At 34.7% G+C, this 21,389-nt stretch overlaps 1 protein-coding gene across 2 annotated transcripts in view; it reads right to left on the bottom strand.

Annotated features, from left to right (window-relative positions):
• LOC145978499 (ATP-binding cassette sub-family B member 10, mitochondrial) overlaps nucleotides 1-21,389 on the bottom strand; it is a 33,245-nt gene continuing 11,856 nt past the window's right edge. For both annotated transcript variants that reach the window (XM_083111115.1, XM_083111114.1), the window contains exons 4-12: nucleotides 18,787-18,989; nucleotides 18,306-18,416; nucleotides 16,072-16,242; nucleotides 7,899-8,130; nucleotides 6,165-6,451; nucleotides 5,283-5,507; nucleotides 3,441-3,475; nucleotides 2,799-2,908; nucleotides 1-342 (exon numbers count right to left, since the gene is read on the bottom strand). In XM_083111115.1, the coding sequence (XP_082967241.1) occupies nucleotides 224-342; nucleotides 2,799-2,908; nucleotides 3,441-3,475; nucleotides 5,283-5,507; nucleotides 6,165-6,451; nucleotides 7,899-8,130; nucleotides 16,072-16,242; nucleotides 18,306-18,416; nucleotides 18,787-18,989 (1,493 nt within the window). In that variant the 3' untranslated portion in view covers nucleotides 1-223. The remainder of the gene's footprint in view (nucleotides 343-2,798; nucleotides 2,909-3,440; nucleotides 3,476-5,282; nucleotides 5,508-6,164; nucleotides 6,452-7,898; nucleotides 8,131-16,071; nucleotides 16,243-18,305; nucleotides 18,417-18,786; nucleotides 18,990-21,389) is intronic.

The following is a 21,389-nucleotide window of genomic DNA, read 5'->3' as shown; positions in this document are numbered from 1 at the left end:
CAGGTGTATTTCAAAATAATTTTATTACCTACTACATTTTAAAAACAAAAATATGTCACAAAATGCACTTCTTATGTCTGTTGGCATTACAATGTACAAAATATTAGATTTGCTTAAACTACAAACCATTCCATAACCTAAAAAATAACTTGCTATGTTAAGACACTGCTTTCATACATCACTCATATGAACACTAGAATAATTTATATTTAAAAGAAAAGCCTCAAGAGTTTTTAACAGTCTGGTGTTTCACAAGCTTCTTAAATACACCATCCTGAGACATTAGTTCATCATACGTTCCTTTCTCAGCCACACCTCCCTTGTCCAGCACAACAATCTGATCTGCAATTATATGTAGCAATAATCTGTTACACAACCAATTAAATTCACTTTAACAAATGTCATGTAGGTAGGTTGCAGAATATTCTGAATTGGTTCTGTTATGAAAAGGTTTGGACATTTTGAACTCATAATTACAATACATGTTATGGGAATTTGAAGTTTGCAATGCATATTAAATGCTTTATTCCAACATAATTACATTAACACAAATGTGGCAAAACTACGTATATAAGGTAAGCTAGTGATGACTGCATGATACAAATGAAAGATTGTGCAAAAAATTATGAGATTTTTATTTTCTATACGTATTCAATTACAATGATAATTTAGGGCAGTTTTTCTCCCTCCTCCTCTCTCTTGTTGCCCTCTCTACTCCTCTCTTCTCTCTGTGAAAGAGAGAAGGGAGGATAGTAGAAGAAAAGGTCATTGGGGGAGATGATCTACCTCCCCCTCTCTTCTACCCAGTGGGGCAAATAAAAGTGGCCTGGAGATTGTACCCTGGAACTGTGTTCTTCGGGCCACTTTTATTTGCCCCACCCGGTATTATCAAGCTTCCTGTCAGGTGAGTAACATGAAGTTAATGGAGTGTATGAATTCACCTAATTATCTTGAACCTCGCAACTAGTGGGAGGGGGGAGAGGATCAAATTTTAAATGACTAACAGTGAACCTGTCCCTTTCCAATGGCTGTGCCCATTGGGGACTCTGCAAGCAGCGTCACATAAACAACAATATATCAAAATTACAAACAATTTGAAAAAGGTCTCTGTGCCCTACAGGAGATAACATGTTACTAAGGAAGTCATGAATTTGATAACCTTATAAAGGGGGAGGTCGAGGAAGCATAATACATTAATCATCTACTTTGAATATGGAACTGACTCAATAAAAAACACAGAAAACTATTTCGAATTGAGTTTTTCAAGAAATAAATTACTACAAAACATTTTTTTTAAATAAATAAGACATCTTTATTTTATATTATATATTAATAAAACTCATAATTCATGATAGGTATGCAAGGTGGTAAATTTCATACTCGAAGTATTTACAAGGCAAAAAAGAGCTTTAATTTTTTTTATTTCACATATTCATGAAATGAAATGTAAACCTCCACATATACAGTGCCTTTCACAGCCAAGATGGACATGGAGCGGCGACCAGCATACCGGGAAGTAAGAGAGCATCGGGAGGCATTTAGACCCACAGCTGTATGCTGACATTGGCACTGGACGCGTCAGTGCTTCAGTATCCAGATAGCTGGTGTCCAGTTTGCACTTGTTTGTGAAGTGTTAAGGTGTTAATAAGTGTTTTGTTTTAGTTTATGTATTACTGGTCCTTTTCTGCAGTCTTAATAATGCCAGGCTATATGTACAATTTAAAACAAAAATGTACGATTATAGAAATTTCAGCAAAAAATGCAGGCTCGACCAGGACTCGAAACCAGCCAGCCTGGCCTCGCCTGATTTTTCACTGCCGCTGTGTTACCTGCGAGGAATCGTCTCTGCAAGTGCTACTGCAATGGGATCTGTTGCCTGTAGAATTCGATGTTACCTCATTCCTCCCAGCATAGAGATGTTAATTCATGAAGATTAGGCACACACAGGAGATGTACTTCGTGGAAATTTCAGCAAAAAATGCAGGCTCAACCAGGACTCGAACCCAGGTCTCTGGCATACCTTGCCATTGCTCTACCACTGAGCTACCGAGCTGGCCTGGCTTCGCCTGTAGAGCAATTTTTTGCTGAAATTTCTGCGAAGTACATCTCCTGTGTGTGCCTAATCTTCATGAAAAATTTGCGACTCTTACGTCAATACGAATTTTTGTAGGGAAGTTAGAATGCATTTTGCAGCAGAATTTCCAGATATTCCTGTTTCACACAGCGACAGTGTTGGGATACTTGTGAACAAATTTAAGGAAACAGGGTCTGTTCTTGGTAAGAAGCGAAGGGTAAAAGGACGTGTGCTTACTGAGGAGAAACTAGATGACGTTGGAGCACGATTGGAACATACTCCTTGAAAAACCTCCGGTGCCATGTACAAAAAACAGACATTTTCATGACGCCTGCGTGGCGAGCTACAAAGTTTTTAAACCTGAAGCCACACATCAGAAGAATTGAAAGAAAATATCAGGAGAGAAATTGAAGCAATTTCCGAAGAGGAACTTAGGAATTTATACGTGTTAAGTGAAAATTCCCTATAAATTAGCCTTAAATGTGTGGATGTGGGAGGACATCATTTCCAACACCTCTTGTAGCAAGATACGTGCTCATTTTAATTGTAACTGTCAATGTATTGTATGAGCTTATTTCATTACATAGCTAGCGGTTCCAGTTATTCAGTGTTGTATCCAGTTTGCCGGAACACACACTCTTACTTCCCGGCACGCTAGCTGCCACTCCATAGCCACCTCAGTCATGAAAGGCAAGGCACTGTAGTATATCAATACATTACATACCTGCATTCTTGATTGTTGATAATCTATGTGCTATGGTTAATACAGTTCTTCCTTTCATAATTTTTTCGAGTGCTTCTTGGACAAGGTGTTCGCTTTCAGCATCAAGTGCACTATAAAAAACAACTAATTTTATATTTTCTATATAATCATAAACAGCACATTTTTATATTAACACATGTATATTGATATATCCATGGAGGGTAAAAAACATGGTTTCAAATGAAATTGGTAATTTTGTGTGTTTACCATGAGACTAGGGATGGCAAAATTCTGCAATTTTGTTGTAATTTTTATGGATAATCTCCATGTCCTACTTTCTAAAAAAGTAAATGTCTAAATATGCAATTGCTACACTGCAGTCACCTTGAAACACACATTTATTAAGGAGGTCAATGAACCTTTCAGGTTCTTCAAGGACCATTTCTAATTTTATATCGGATTGGTAGAATATCGGTTATCGGTATTGGTAAATTTTATATCGGTAGTTTATCGGTATCGGCCAAAATTTCATATCGGTCCATCCCTACACGAGACTATGAATTAAGTACACTACATTACCAATTCTACCTCTATGGTTGTGTTAAAATAGAAAATTAGAAATTCACCTTTACTCATTTTATCAGAAAATCTCAAAATGCTTACCTTGTAGCTTCATCCAGAAGCAAAATCTTGGGATTCTGGAAGTAAAAGAACACTTAAGTGTCAATGTATGAAAAAGATGATTTCAATAGGTGCTGTAAAATATAAGTGTTTATATGTAAATTTGTGAATATTTTATACTTTTAACATACAATATCTGTAATAGATTTGAGCTGCGTGAAATATCGAAAGACTGAACACATTTGTAAATAATAATAATCATATCTATGAAAATATCTTCCATGTGTTCTCTGTGCACACAATGACAAACTTGAAATTTCTGTTTAAAAAATTACATCATTTATGCAGTACTAATTTCAACCACTCTGGACATGTGCACTTTTCTTAACAACAACTTTCTCTTTTTATCAGAATTAGTACTGCAATGCTTAAATAAATTCTAGGGATGGGCCAGATTAATCGGTACTCTATCAGTATCTACCACGGTACTCTATCAGTATCTACCGATATAGGCACATTGGTGTATCAAAGCAATACATCTATAAATACATTATAATTTAGTGCAATATTCTGCCCTTTTGTTTTACTTGTGGATATAAAAATATAATCCCCATACCCTACTTTTGTTAAAGTAAATGTCTAAATATGCAGCTTCTTTTGCACTGCAGTCATCTGGTAACGCACATTTATTAAGATCATGTTTCTCAAGGACCATTTGGAATTATATATCGGATCGGTAGAACATATCGGTATCAGCCAAAATGTCAATTGGCCCATCCCTAATAAATTCTAAGTTTGTTGTATGAACTAGTTACTGGTCCAAAAACATTGTCAAGTGCCTAGCTGCAATAGACACCAGTGGTCTACTCAATATGCCATCTGCTTGCAACATGGGAGACCAAGTTAATTGGGTGGGAGTGTTGGTAAGTGGGGTTCTTTCAGCGATGTCTGTATATAAGCAGCTCTATGGTTCATCCAGCCTTTAATCAATGGGTACATGGGACAAGGCTGGGGGTATAGGAAGCCAGAGCATGGTGGTGATCACATCACCTACACTATACCCCTTGTGTGCTCTCATGCACAGTGCAATGTCAAGGGAATACTTTGCTGCAATAAGTTGTAAATGTTTATTATAATAATTCTAAAACTATTTTTCATTGAATTTGAAACTTTTGATACAAATACTTCTCAATCGTAAAAGAGAATGTAAAAGTCATTATCACAATGATTTAGGTTGTTGGTGGAACTTTAAATATATTTTCTACATAATAAGACATATTTGCCGGTGTATAAGATGCACCAGAGTATAGGATGCATCCCATTTTTTGTATACATTTTTGAGGAAAAAGCTTTATAGTGAATTTATAATTAATTTACAGTATTTCAAATATAAGGTAATATGTACGTCTACTTTCAACAAATAACTTACCTAATAAGGAAAGTATACATTTTAATCTTCGACACGCACCAAAAGGAAGCAAGAAAGAAATTGTGTAACTTAGAAAATTTCCAGAAATGAACGTAATCAAAAACTGAGTATCTGCATTTTTCGGACATATTTTTAAAGGAAAAAAGTGCATCTTGTACAGCAGCAAATACGGTAATTTAACAAATTATCACGTGTCATTTTAATTATTTCCCTTGTAGTTTACAGTTCTTACAAGCACAAACACAATTTTCGATGTTTCACGAGAATACCTGCTCACATCATCAGGCATTTATTCATAGTTTGATTAATTTTTATTACTACGTCTTGAATGACAGAGAAATAAGAGTAGAAAGTAGTTCTAGTTATTTTGGGTGCATGTAGTAAAAAATATGAATATATATCCATGAATTAAATAGTGTAATCATCTTCTAGGATATCCATGTACAAAATCTCACCTTGATCAGGGCTCTGGCAATAGCAATCCTCTGCTTTTGACCTCCAGACAGCATAACACCTCTTTCCCCAACTTTTGTGTCAAACCCATCAGGAAATTCTGATATAAAGCTGTAAGCATTGGCTTCCTTTGCCACTGCAACCAGTTGATCATGGGTTATTTTGTGGGGTTCATCAGCACCATATAAGATATTTTCTTTGATTGTGGATGAAAATAAAACTGGTTCCTATGGGGTAAAAAGGAGGAAATACTAAACAACAAAAACAAATTGTTTTAATACTTGGTATTCTCATCTTTTACAAAAGTCGGTTTCCACTCATTTTGGCAAAGCAAATTCCCCAATTTCAGATTTTCCAAGCAATTTAAATTCTCAGGAAAATATTTTGACCTAAAAGGGATGAGGAGACAGGTGAGTGGAGAAGGTTACATAATGTTACAATTTGTATTCATATCCATATATTATTAAAATAATTAAATCAAGAAGGTTTAGGTGGGCAGGCCATGTGGCACAAAAGGGAGAGGAAAGATGAGTTCACAGGATTCTTGTTGGGAAACCTGATGGTAAAAGACTTGTGGGAAGGCCAAGACAAAGATGGAGGAATAACATTGAAATGGACCTAAAGGAAATCGGTAAGGATGGAAAAGATTGGATTGATCTTGCCCAGGATAGGGACAGATGGAAGACCTGTGTTGCTGCGGCCATAACATTCGGGTTTAAGAAGGCTAGACAGTTAAGTTAATTTAGTTACACAAATGCATTATCACGCTCAAAACACAAAATGAACTTGAAACATTAAACCCTATCCTTTACTACAAAGGAATTAATAAAGGCAAAGGAAAAAATCCACACTATAATGATATTCTATAAACAAAATAAAATTACCTGACTAACAGTTCCAATATATTTCCTAAGCCAATCCGGGCCAAGTTCATTCACTTTGTATCTATCCAGGAATACCGTGCCATGGTCAGGATCATAAAATCTCAAAAGGAGTGCAGCTAAGGTGCTTTTACCAGACCCGCTGGGACCAACAATGGCAGTTACAGACGAGGGCTTTACATGAAAACAAAGACCATCAAATATTGGAGAATCACTTCTCGAAGGGTATGAAAACTTTATATTTTCGAACACTATACCACCTTCTGGCTCTGATGTAGGGATAATTCCACCTGATAGAATGGAAAGTTATAGCAAAAATTAACTTCTGAAAAATGCTTTGAAATTAAATTATTAAAAAAGACATTCAACACTACAGCACAGCTAGTTCATAGATGAAAAGACACAAGGATAATATCTTATTTGAGAACTACACACAAGCCACCTAGGATTCACTGAAGATGGAAGTTTTGGCAGTTTTTTAAAACATATAATAATAATGCATTCTGCATTCATCTTCACAAATAGAATAGAATATTAATTTTGTTAGCATCCCCAATACTACAACCTATCAGAAGTGAAGTCTGAATCCACAGGCAGAATTTGAGGGGCAAGTCTGCACCTAGGTCGAAAAAAAAAAAAGAATGTCTTGCTCAACATTCAAGATCACGAATGCAAGTTTTTTTTCGATCACAAGGGATAGTTTACTATGAATTCAATGGACATTAACAAATGGTGAATAAGCAGTGTTACAAGGACTGACAAGATTATGTGCATCTGTTCAGAGTAAAAGATCCAAACTCTGGCCTGACAGGTGGATTCTCCACCATGGCAATGCCCATGCTGCATTAATAGTTCACAAGTTCTGGCCTAAGAATTCCATTACAAAAATGGATCATCCACCTTACTCACCAGACTATCTGAATTATTATTATTATTATTATTTTTATTTTTAATGTGAAGGGACAAGGAGACATGGATTTGCTGGCATTTCCGATCCAACACAGACAACTTTATTGCGATGTACTCAAAAATAAATAAATAAATATGTAGATAAATATTGTTTCCAGCAGTGGCACCATTGTCTCATGAAGTGCATAGCCTCACAAGGAGAGTATGTATTTTGACGGTGACAGCAGCAGCTAGTGCACAGGCAAGTAAATTCTGGATTTTGTTGGGCCATCCCAGGAATGAAATTGTCACACCTCATATAAATTAAATATATTGGTCTAGACAATCATCCCATAGAGTAGCATTTCTTTTGGTTAAGTAAAATTTCTCCACATAAGTAATATAGACTGTAGTGTCTGCTACAAAAATTGAAATAAGGTTTTTGGAAGTACTTACAAGCATTTCTGTTCCCAAAACTAACAGGAATATTAAAACAGGTGTTTGTAGGAGGGTTAACAGGTTGTACAATAACATATTAAAAGGTGAAGATAAAAAAGTTTTGGCTCTTATGGCTTCGTAGCTATGTGCACACATCGTTTAATATAAATATTTTCATATTAATGTAGCTTGGAAAATAATTATTTTTAAAAAATTATATTTCGGTTTCAACTCTCATATTATACCACTGAGAAGGCACAGTACACTTCTTGTGTGCTTGTGTGTACCCCTCCCCTTAAAAAAATAACAATAATAAAATTGCTGTACATCTGACAACACTTTCCTCTTAATTCCTGAAGGTTAATCAAAAATTTATTATTTTTAAAAAAGAATAATAACATTAGTAACTACCTGTGACTGGAACTTTTGGCTCCCGATCTATTAATTCCCACAATCTCGTGCTAGCTCCCAGGCCACGCATCATTTCCGAGTAAAACGAGGTGAGACCTCCAATGGATACGCCAATGTATGCCGCATATAACAAGAAGGCTGACAAGTTTCCCACTGAGATATGTTGTCCAGTGACCATAACACCTCCATAGTACAGCACACACAGTATGATCAAATTTCCACTTAAGCCTGTCTAGAAATAATATGTATGTTTATATCTTTATTACCATATTCAATTCCCAGTAAAAATTAAAAAAATGTACAGGGTAATTATAAAGTCCAACACATCAAAAAATCTCTAACAGTTTGTCTTTCCTTGATGTACTGGGTGACCACAAATAAAGTTGCCCTACTTGGAGCCCTCTGCACTCGTTCGAAGCAACAAATTGCGGTAAAACTTGGTATAGAGGATATGGAGAATGGGGTACTGAACGCTGATGACAAAATAGTTAAAATTTTCACCACCAGGTGCAAATGTAGCGTTGAAGTAACAACCACCAGTAATTTGAGATACAACAGTGTTCAATATGGCCCCTTCCAACGTGAATGACACTTTGTAAGTGTAAGACAGTGTGATCAATGTTTACACGACGTGTTTCCTGGGATGTTGTTCACTGTGAACCAGATTGCAGTGCTACATTTCAACCTAGTAGTGAAAATTGGAACTCCCCCCTGCCCCTTCCCCCATCAGCATTCATGGTCTCCATAGCTTCTATACCAAGTTTCAGTACAATTTCTTGCTTCGAACAGGCTTCACAAGTGTCTCCTGGTATGATGTACATGTTTCTGAATCATTTAATTACACTGATTTTTAAAATTTTTCATGGACTCATGGCCGCATGTATACAGAAGTAAAGCCTGGGGTTTACAGCTGCTGAAGGATAGTAGAGTGTGTTTCAAAAGTTGCGAAACCCAAACTTTGAAAACTTATATCACGAAAACCGTAAGAGATATTTACATTGGGTCTGCTGCATTTTAAAGCCTCATCCTTTGAGATAGTTTTCAATGCTTAACATTATCAATTTATTCTATACAGAAAATTAAATAAATTATTAATTGGCGGAAGGCAGCATTAAAATTTTTCCAGAAATGCACTTTTGAGTGAGAAAACTATATAAGAAATTATCGGAGTCACAATTAGACTGCCTTCTGCCAGTTATTAATTTATTTAATTTTCTGTACGAAATAAATTGATAATGTTAAGCATAGAAAACTATCTCAAAGGATGAGGCTTTATAATGCAGTAAACCCGATGTAAATATCTCAAACTGTTTTTGTGATATAAATTTTCAAAGTTGGGTTGCGTGACTTTTGAAACACTCTGTATAATAGTATTATTATTATAAACTTATTCTTTATTAATAAGCACTTTTATCCACAAAGCTTTTTTTTTCCTTTTTCGATTAATTTCAGTGACCACACCAAGTTCCAACGAGGATGGTGGCAGTGGCCACTGAAATTAATCGAAAAAGAAAAAACAGCTTTGCGGATAAAAGTGAGTACATACTAGTTTATCCGTATTTATATACTACCACGTCTCTCTTTTCCCAATTATGAAGCACTTTTTATTATAAACAGTAACATTTTTCTAAACAATTTGGATGTAAATATTGAATTGATTTGCATTAATTGTATTAACCTTAACAATATTACTTTTAGTATTTAACTTTGGTACAGTTAAGCATATATTTTTAAAACACCTACTTGGTATTATCATAAATTTCAAAACCTTTACAACTAATCAAGTGTTTTGACTAATTGTGAGATGTTGTTTATTTGATTATACAATTAATGCAAAATATTTACTAAATCAATGGAGAAGGTTTGGATATGTTAAACCCTTATATACAGCCATGCATGGACTTTTATAATTACCATGTACACAAATACTAAGTTAAAAAAAACTAAGCATTGTAAAATTTATCTGTTTGTGTTCTGGAAACATCTATTCTCTGGTTTGTAACTGATTAGGACCCAATAACCTTAAATAATACTGATATTATACAAATTAGTGAACCTTTAATGAACAACTACGACTGAAACCTCAAGAAAAATGAATCTCAATACTTTAAAAAAAAATTAGTATACAAATTAAAGTATTATGTTCATAAGAACAACCGCAAAATAGTAGAAAAGTTCACTTTGTTAATGACTAAACCACACTGGTTCTAATCTACTCAGGGTGGCCACTCTAGGACCATGATAAAATTCAAATTAATTCCCAGTTTTCAAAGTGAACTTTCCAAAAATTCAAGGGTGCAAGCACATGTTTCCTCTATTTCCATCTTACATATTACCACCTCTCACCACCCACACACGAATATATTAACAACATAAAGGGTTGGTGTGATTCGAATGTATTCAAAAATTCTAATTCAATTTAATTAAACTGTATATATACAATTTAAAATATTCAATTTAAGGTGTGGAGTTTACAGTCACCATTACACATACTCAGACTCAATATACAAACACAATGTTATGGAGTATAATAATCTATGAAAAAATGTTAATTGTATAGGAATTTCAAACTCAAATTTACCTATCAACTTCATGATATGTTATCTTGCAATAATCTTTCTGCCTGTTAAGATAAATTGTTCTGCAAAGGACACTATAAGTAAACGGATTGGGAGAATTCTGTTTTATTTTCCACACATTTTTTTTCTTTTCCTTCCTCGATAAAAATAAAAGCCAAACTGTGAGAAAACTTGCTTTGTGGCATTTGTAAATATATAAATTCATTTGGATTAATAAAGGTTGCAATTTTCCACGTCTACAGAGAAAAATTCATGTAGAGTTCACACACAATTCCCGGAGCCAATAATTCACACATAATTCCTGGAACAAGGAATTCCCAGTGAGTAGCCACCCTGCTTCTGTTCTTTCCATGCTAATGTTTGCTGGGCGGTTCCTGTCCTGTCCAGCCAATGGGGCTGTTCCTTGCCAAACTTTTATGATGGTGCCACCAGCATAGTAGTGTTTTTATAGAATTTCGTTGCCTAAGCTTTACATTAGAGTATGATGCTGTGTACTATACAAGCACATTACATTTAAGTAGAGTTGAGCCAATAACATTTTGAACTGACATACCACTTCTGATATTTTTACCAATTTCTGCCAATACAGATGATTGAACAATTGAATAAATCTATACATATTAGAAGTACAGGGTGTCCACAAAGTCCCCTCCTCATTACAAACCTTTGTGCTTTAAGTTTTTAAGTTAGAGAAGTGAAATTTAAGTGTGGGAAAACTCACCAAGTTTCTCTGGATTCATATCCCATTGATGTGCTATTAGCGAAACAGGAACTGTGCCCCAACAAATAAAAAAAAAAATCCAGCAAAAGCACAGCATGTGCTATCATATCATGAGAAACAGTTACCAAAAACTGTTCAAAGGAACTTTCACAGCAAGTACAGAAGGACACCACCTGACTTCAAGAACGAAGTTCTGGCATGAAAAATTCAAGGAAACAGGAAGTGTGTCTGATCTTTCATCAAGGTGCAAATTGTCCAGGCTTTGTAACCCATACAGCGACACATTGAAGAACACAATATAAGCTCATTACATCAATTCCCTTAGAGTAATCTGCCAAAACCATGGGTAGAACTGGAATTTTGATTAAATATGCTTCGTACTCATGTGGAGGTTTACTGACAATGTCCAAAAAGAAAAACTTGGTGAGGTTTCCCATACTTTGCCATAAGTTTCACTTCTCTATCTTAAAAGCTTCGGAAGGTACAACCCTTTGTAATCAGGGAGGGACTTTGTGAACACCCTGTATTTCACCATAACTACCAGGGAATTGCTTAACCCTCCAGCGGTCGCAATGTATATGTGAGAAACTATTATGGTTTTACTAACACATTTATCATTACCTTTTAATTTTCACCTTATTTTATTTCAGTATTACCTATAATGATTCTTAAGGGCCTCAACAACATTGCTTTAGCACTACACATGCTATTTATTGTCACCTTACAACAAATGTATTTAGTCCCGTCACTCTGACATTCATCACATCAGATTCCAGTTCAAGTCTCCGAATTACCATCTGATACCTCCGCATTATCACAATCTGCAACAGACCCTTAGCACTGATGATATCGTATTCACTGCATTCACCATCGCTACTACAGAGCATGGAACAATGGATTTGGCACTTTTCCGAATCCTAATGGTAAGCTCTACAAGTTACCATTAACCTGAATGAGACTGATCGCTCTGTATTTCACAGATACAAACAGCCTACTAATCCTAGTCACAAAAGGGCACCACGAGTATACTGTGGTATTCAAACAAAGAGGGAAACAGCTGCTGAGAAGCTTAGAACCGCAGGCCTAATCATTTCTGAGAAAATGAACAATTTTAGTCGCATGTATCTCACAGATAAAGCGCGACCTGTGGAGGGTTAAATATACAATATTTATTATACAATACACATAATTTATAGGATATTTTGACTCCATAAAAATGTTGAAAGACATTTTGCATATCTTGCAAAACACTAACACTCTGGAAAATGTACCAACAGATATCAGTGGATAAATTTGAACTGGTACATTCCTGTACATAAGTGGTATTCAAACTGTGAGGCGTGCCTCCCTGGGGAGGCGCGAGAACTTTGGAAAAAATATTTCTTTTTCTGAAAATTAAAAATGTGTTTGCAAAAAAATATATCAATCTTTTCATAATTTGTCGCCAAGAAAGTTTACATTTTTTTTTTCTCATTTGTATCATTGCAACTCACATTGGTTGTCCTCAGCAAATGTCACCTTCAGTGTTTTAGAAGTGAGATAGGAACTGCACTTGCACCTTGTAGAAAAAAACACGCCAATGCTGAAAACTTCATTGATAGCGTCTTTGTACAGAAACTGGCATACCTTTCTAATATTTTCCACACACTGAATGTACCACTACAAGGTACAAGGGAAACTGAATCCTGCACCTTTCAGACAAGTTGGCAGCCTTGAGAAGGAAGTTGCTGCTTTGCAAGAGAAAGATCAAATATGAAACCATTGGTGATTGCTTTCATACATTGAGAGTGTTGTTAGAAGCTGTTCTACAATTAAATGAAGAAATCCAAACATTGCTGTATGCCAGCTTTCTTATCTTTTTACCCCATGAATATCAAATAGCTGAATGAAATGACACCAGTTTATAAACATTAAAAAAAATTACACCTCCTGTATTAATCATACACATTATATCTTCATTACTTGTATGTGTACAAGCAATAAACAAACTCATGGCGAGATTTTGTGTTGATCTTTCATGGTTACATCACATGTATTTATCTATTATTATTATTGAGGGGAGGCACGTGCAGATTTTTGCAGTGGATGGGAGGCACGACAGCTAAAAGTTTGAAAACCTCTGCTGTACATCATTATCAGTTTTTCTGCTCAGCCTAATTTGAAGCCCTGCTACTGCTAAGTCATATCAAAATAAATAAATAAAGCTGAAGCTCAAGAAAGATGTATTGAAAAGGCTGTTGTAAAATGTATTGAACAAATTATATTAACTACCAAAAAATTCATTCAAAGATATATGAGCATGATAAAAACTTACAGAATTGTTTCCCCATATTAGTATGAATCTGCACCAATTAAGATAAACCTTACTAAACTTAAAATATCAACACTAGAAACCCAAAATAAAAGAAAGGAGTTTCAGAGGAAACTGAAAGAAAAACTTAGAGAAAAAGAACAAAACCATGGACAAGAATGGAATGTAGAAAATAAATGGAAAGTAATGAAAGAAAGCCTCAATGAAGTTGCAACAGAAATATGTGGAATAGTAAAGATAACAAATAAAAAGAAGCAGACAAGATGGTGGAGCGATAATGTGAAAGAAAAAGTTGCAATTAAAAAGAAAGCATGGCTAAAATACTTAAAGACCAAAAGAATGGAGGACAAAGAAGCTTATATACAGGCAAGAGATACAGCAAAACGGATAGTGAGAACAGCGAAGAAGGAAACCTGGGAACAATTTGGAAAGGAAATAGAAGAAAATCATAAAAATAATCCAAGAAAATTTTGGCATGTGTTGAAAAATTTGAAAGGAAAACGAGGAAAGAAAATAAGGAATATCAAAAACAAGAATAATGAGGTGAACACCAATATGAAGGAAATTTTAGATACGTGGAATGAATATTATGCAGAAACCTTTAGAGAAGAAGAAGAGGAATTGTATGAGGAAAGACCCATGAGGGAAGAAAATGGGAACGTGGAAGCTGAGGAAGAAATCCAACTAAAAGAAGTACAAGAGGCAATTAAATCCTTAAAAACTGATAAAGCACCCGGTTGGGATAATATACATCCAGAATTTATAAAATATGGAGGAAAGGAAATAGAAAAATGGATATGGGACTTATATAGACTAATATGGGCAACAGAGAGAATACCAAAAGATTGGGAACAGAATGTAATAATTCCTATACATAAAAAAAGGAAATACCCTCGATTGCTCAAACTATAGAGCAATATGCTTAGCGCCAGTGGCCCAGAAACTATATTCACACATTATAGAGAAAAGATTAAGGCAACAAGTGGAAGATAAATTGGAAGAAGAGCAAGCAGGTTTCAGGCCTCATCGTCAAACTCAAGATCTAATCTTCTCCCTGAGGAACGCAATAGAGAAGATACTAAGCAGAGGAGGGGAAATATTTACAGCTTTTATTGACTTAAAGTCTGCCTTCGACAGAGTACCAAGAGGACAAATATGGAAGGCCCTTCATCAGTTCCAAGTAACGTCAAAACTGACTAGAATAATTCAAAGTCTATATAAGAACGTTAAAGGAACTGTTAGAATAAATGGACAATCCTCCAAGGAATTTAATATGGGAAAAGGTGTAAAACAAGGTGATGGACTTAGTCCTCTTCTTTTCATACTATTCATGGATCAAATTATAAAGCAATGCAAAAGAAGAACAAGAAAATGTAAAATTGGAAATTATAAGATGAAACCGGTATGGGTACAAACATTAGTATACGCTGATGATATTGTTCTCCTAGCAAAAGATAGCAACAGCCTACAAAATGCTGTCCTAGAGTGGGGCCGAGCATTCAAAGAACGAAAGATGGAAATCAATGTTAGCAAGACGAAAGTCATGCACTTCACTAAACAAGAACCAGCAAGGATGCGCATTCATTGGAATAATAAGACCTTAGAACAAGTAGAACAGTTTGAATATTTAGGAACCATACTAACTGCGGACGGGAAAATGGACTCTGAAATTAATCACAGAATTCAGAAAGCAAATAATCTGTACTATAATATTAGTAACACCATTATAGGTAAAAAGGAGATTAGTAAAGAAACAAAAATGAAAATATATAAAACAGTCTATCTCCCCACGCTATTTATATGGATCAGAAAGCTGGATAATGCAAACTAAATTGGAGAGCAGACTTACTGCTACTGAAATGAAATTCTTAAGAAAAACTGTAGGAAAGACAAGAAGAGATATGATACGAAACACAACAATAAGAAGAGAATGCCTGAATCAGGAACCACTGATTGAAATCATCGAGAAGAGGGAATTAGGCTGGCTGGGACATCTTATTAGGATGGAGGAAGAGCGTAAACCGAAACAAATATTTGAGGCTCGACCAGAAGGAAAGAGAGGAAGGGGACGACCCAGGTTGAACTGGAACCAGTACATTTATGGACTGGCACAGAAGAGAGGGAAGACACCGGACAAAGTGAAAAGACTGGCACAGGATAGAACTTCTTTCAAGAAGTGGCTGAAAGGACCCGACGCCTAAGTGGGCATAAGGGAGAAGAAGAAGAAGAAGAAGAGGGGAGGCACGTGCAGATTTTTGCAGTGGATGGGAGGCACGACAGCTAAAAGTTTGAAAACCTCTGCTGTACATCATTATCAGTTTTTCTGCTCAGCCTAATTTGAAGCCCTGCTACTGCTAAGTCATATCAAAATAAATAAATAAAGCTGAAGCTCAAGAAAGATGTACTGAAAAGGCTGTTGTAAAATGTATTGAACAAATTATATTAACTACCAAAAAATTCATTCAAAGATATATGAGCATGATAAAAACTTACAGAATTGTTTCCCCATATTAGTATGGCAATGCAAAAGACAGAAGATGCTTAAGCAGGAAATATATTTACCAAACCAAAAAATATTCCTCTTGCTAAGGACTCCTTATATGTAAGCCCAAGAACATTCTGAATCTTTTGTGAATAATGTTCAATCTCTTTGTTTTCTCTACTGAAAGCTTTCACTGTTCTAATATTAGATATTCTCTCTTCAGCAGTTTGTGTAGCATCTGCCAGGGCATCCTACAATTAAAAATAGATCAATTCAGCACATTACTACAATAACATTTTCCCAATATTTCTCCTTACAGAATATTTACACCTAATACAAGGATATATATTTAATAAAGTACTTATGTCAATTTCAATACTCTTACTGGTCCCAACTGATACCAATATCAAAACATTCCATTCATTTTAAATTATCGATAGCTAAAAAAAAAATTGCTTATGTTGATAAAGAGTTCAAACTTAATATTAGCTAATACTGATAAGGGATCAGCTACAAAATTACGAACTTTTCAAGCAGAATGATGTCAGCTTCTTAATCAATACATGTGACCACAATAAAAATTATTTTTCTCCTTAACAAAAGTCCTAGATATTTACTCATATTTAAATAGTGTGTGCATGAATTTATTATTATTTTTTTTTTTGACATGGCCAATAAAAGAAAGACCACATTGGGAGAAAGTTATATATACAAAGGCTGTCGCAGAGAAGGTGAGACTAATTCTTGTATAGAAAAACAGCGATCTCCATTGGCTAGCAAATGTACTAGCGTGAAAATTTGGTTCATTAGCTGGCGATTGAGACCAAAATGAGCGCAATAGGTCAAAAAGTCGTGACTGCGTAGCAGTTAAAAGACAAGCATGTACATGGACCCCTCCAAGAATCATTAAAATGAAACAAAAAAATTACAAACCACAAAATTTTTATTCAGAATCAGCCATATCAAGTAGATGTACATCTTTTTCAAAATAGGCACCATTGACAGCTAAGGAAGCGTCCGTACGGTCCTGCCACTTTGTGAATGTCTTTGAAATTCGTCGTCAGGTAACGAACTGAAGAAAACTTGTGCTGTGGTAATCACTTCTTTGTTCGTCATGAAATGACGACCACGTAAAGCAGTCTTTAAAAGTGGAAATAGCCAAAAGTCTCAGGGTTCAAGGTCCGGGATGTATGCTGGATGCAGGAAAATTTCTATTTTTCTCTTTGTCGCGTAATCCTGAAAAGCCCGCACGGTATGCGGGCGTGCGTTATCGTGGTGCAATCTGAAGGAATTCTTCAAATGCGGCCTCTTTTTTGCTACGTGCTGGCGCAGTGTCTCAATGACTCCTTGGTAATACTGTGGCTCTACTCAGTCTGTCTTGATCAGCATATGCCTGTTGAAACATTGCATATGTTTGCGCAGCATTTTTCCCTAAATGCCAACAAAATTTTAAGGTGTGTCGCTGTTCATTTTGAATACTCATCGTGAAAAGCAATGTTATACACAAAAACCTGGAGGGATAAACGAAACACGTTGCATGTAAATCAACACAGCTGCTCACTAACTTGGTTTCGCAACATGTGACAACTTGCTACGGAAACAGAATGAGTCATCCTACACGACGCGACTAGTGCCGAAACCCTAGGCAGTGTTGCCAAGCCAGGAAAAAATCTGTCTCACCTTCTCTGCGACAGCCTTTGTATATTAGCAATTCCTTGGATATACGGATAAAATCACTAGCTGCTGATTTAATCTATTTCACAATCTTATTTCTTACTACAACCACAACACACACAAATCAATTTCCCTACAGCATTAGAATGGCAATTAGCAAGCTTTGTTCTAAATTCATTTAAACAAGTATTTTAATATTTTTTAAAAACGTAATTTTTCAATAGTTCATTTTTCATATCTATTTCTTAATGAGTGGCAAGGACTATTGTGTGCTGACAGTAATGCTCTAATCAGAATGTCAAGCACGTATTATTTTCTTTGGATTCGGTTCAGTTATATCAAGTGTAAATCAACATGTATACTTTGGTACGTTGTCCTATTTAAATAGAGTATTTAGTGCCTATTTAATTGCCTTTTTTGTAAATTTTTGCCTACCTATTTTGAATTTTTTTAGTACCTATCATCCAGTCTCTAACAATAAGGCTGAATTAAGTGAACTGCACTTAAATGAAAAACTGCATTTCGAAGTACTGACTTTAATACAAAAATGTTTGTCACTATAAAATTAAATTTTAATAGTACAAAAAATTACTAGTTCATTTCTGGATGAAACATACTTGAAATTGTTAGTAGCACATACCTGCACAGATTTAGTTATATTTTTAACATATCGTCCATACACTACAGCCATGGCAGCTACAGGAGGAACTACACTTAATCCCACCATTGCTAATTGAGGTGACACATAAAACTGAAAAAAAAAAGATACAATAAGGAGTTGTTTTAAGAAGTATATGGAATAATGTACACTTCTTACAAATATACACAATAATTCTTGGTAACTCGCAAAAGAGAGTTTTCAGTTCAAAATAGTGTTTCTAGCCATTTTTATCTTTTGCCCCTCCAACAATATTTTTCCACAACTGTAACTCAGGGAAGGACATAAAAAGTTGGTTACTTGAAAATAGTCATTTCAAATTATTTCCTAGAAATATCATAAGAATTACCTCTGAAACTTTGCTTGTGATCAAATCCATAACTTAATATAGAAATAGTTGTATGATCGAATGTGTAACAACTTGTAATAATGTTCTGTACAGGCAAAGATAAAATCAACTTACCATCATTGAAACTCCAGCTGCTACCATTACAGATGACCTCAAACCATCCGATATATTCATAGTAACAGACTGACTTACTAGAGCAGAGTCAGCCGATAAACGATTAATTAATTCTCCGGTTCTATTCTTATCGAAAAAAGCCACTTCCTGTTTCACAACTGAATCAAATAATTTAGTGCGGAGTCTTGCTGTTATTCTTTGTCCTATGTAACAAAAAAAGTGGAGGAGGTTATTGGAAGTACACAAAATTGATAATAGTACAATTCTATAGTTATCCTATGAAAGTCCAGGAACACAATTCAAACAAAGCACATAACATATACTAAAAAAAACTACATTCTGGTGGTTTCATATCAGCATTGTCAAGGTACAAATGGGAGTGTGGCTAAAAAAAGTGAACATAAAGAGACAGGCACACAAAGATCATGGAAACATTTGAAGGGCTCGAGTGTAAAACATAGTGACATTTTGGTCATTTTGGAGTTACAATGTGTATCATGTAGTTCAACGTAAATGGAGTCTAATCGTACTTGAAGTGCTTCGTTTCGTCAACAGATGACACAGCTGGACATGTTGCAAGTTATGGTATCTACCAGTTGTTTCATGTAAAGTATGGTAAGTAGCAAAGATGGTGGCGAAATGGTTGTTCCTGAATTGCAACGTGTCTCAGAACTCTTATTCTTTGTCCTATGTAACAAAAAAAGTGGAGGAGGTTCTTGGTTCGAAATTATAACTATTTTAATCCATAAGAGCTAAATATCAGTGAAAACTATTAAAACTTAAGCCCTGTGTACATTTGAAATCATTCCTTACAAACATGTCAAGTTAAAGAAAAATTCAACAGAAAGTTACAAGGTCATAATTGTGTCTTCACTGATTTGCTTATTTCATTTCGCATCTTGTGTCACTTTTGGCTTATTTGCGGAGATGGAGATGAGTGATAAGATGAAATTGATGAATAAGCAAGCACTCAAAAACATCCATGCCCAATAAACATTTTCTAACCACTCTGCCAAGGGGCCGGTAAGTGTTATTTTGAAGATAAGAGATTTTTAAACTAGGGATGGCCTTGTCGAAAAAAATTGTTTTTCGATTTTTGGAAATGAAATTTTTCAATTTTTCGTTATTTCAAAACAAAAATAGTTTTTAGTTTATTGAAAAATTTTTCGTTTCTCGCTTGTTATTTTTAAAAAAACAGTTTTTCGTATTTCGAAAAAAAAATAATTAAAAAAAATTGTTTTCGTTTCTTGATAATAAAAAAATAGTTTTAGATTTTCAATTTTTCAAAAAAAAGAAGAAAAAAAAGAGGCCACCCTTAATTTATGTAAAAATTGCTTACTGAATCACAAAAATCTAATATTTCCATTGTATGCAATTTGGATAGTCTACATAACACAGCTTTGTATCAAGAAAGGCTTCTGAATCGCATTCTGCTTGGCATGCTGATGTAATAGATAGATATGTGAAGCTGAAAAATCGCTCATACATAAACATTTTTTTTACAAATATTGATCTCCATATAGATATAAGGAAGTTATTTTTAATAACAAGCATTCAAAACTTATTTTTTTAAAATACTAACATAATAAAATCATGAAATCAACTTTTCTAATGGTGTTCATTTCAGTCATAGACATAGGAAAGCAAAAACTTGTTACTTATTGTTTATTGAATAAAATTATCATTATTATTAAAGGCTTTCATTTTTGTGTTACAAATTGTTATGGTTGCTATAAAAAGTCTAATGTCAAAATATTATTATTGAACTGACATCACAAATCAGCTTGAATGAAGCGGTATCTGATCACTCATTTTGATAATATCGTTTCATGTAAACCATGCTAACTACAACAATTCCTTGAACAACCCTCAAACAAATCGCATGTAGCACCACCAAAAAAAATAATTCAGATGAAATATCATGTTTGGATGATAGTAAACATACAAGTGAATCATATTTGCTGTAAATAATTTAGAAATTTATTTTAATTTGTAAATCAGCTTTTTTTGAAACATCAACTTTCAATATCTCGAAACCTGCATTTTGTCACTTACCATGTTTTACACCTGAGCCCTTCATTCAATACTTAGTCTTATTTTATTTTGTGAAATATTTCTTATTCTGTTCTTGGAAATTGAAAAGTACAAGCATTTTCTAACCAGTATACAATGTTAAAAGTTACTCCATTGAATTCTGACTAACCTTTTAATAATGTCTATGCATTTTTTGCATTAAAATTGCTGGGAAAGGTGAAATATAATTATGACACATAAATTAAAAGATTTCACCATTTCTGTAACTTTTGACATCATTGCTCTCAGAGTAGATTGTAAGACAATTGATGGAAAGGTGAATGTTTTACCTGCACACATAGATGCTTCATGTGTACAATCTGTTAATGCATGTTCTTCCAAATCCTCCTTCCCCTTGTGTCCAGATAATGTTAGTGAATGAAATTAATGGGGGGGGGGAAGTAGAAAGTATTCTTATTTCTTCTGTTCTTTCTACTTTGGTTATTTTACATCACATTTTCTACCTTTGGGATTAAATGCAATGAGTGATGAAATCAATGGAGGGACAAACCCAATGATACAGCACTGCC

This window comes from Lepisma saccharinum, chromosome 25, assembly GCF_977018435.1.
Source record: "Lepisma saccharinum chromosome 25, izLepSacc3.1, whole genome shotgun sequence".
Taxonomy (NCBI): Eukaryota; Metazoa; Arthropoda; class Insecta; order Zygentoma; family Lepismatidae; genus Lepisma; species Lepisma saccharinum.
The sequence above is the reverse complement of the archived record's forward strand: the minus strand, read 5'-3'. Positions and strand labels throughout refer to the sequence as shown.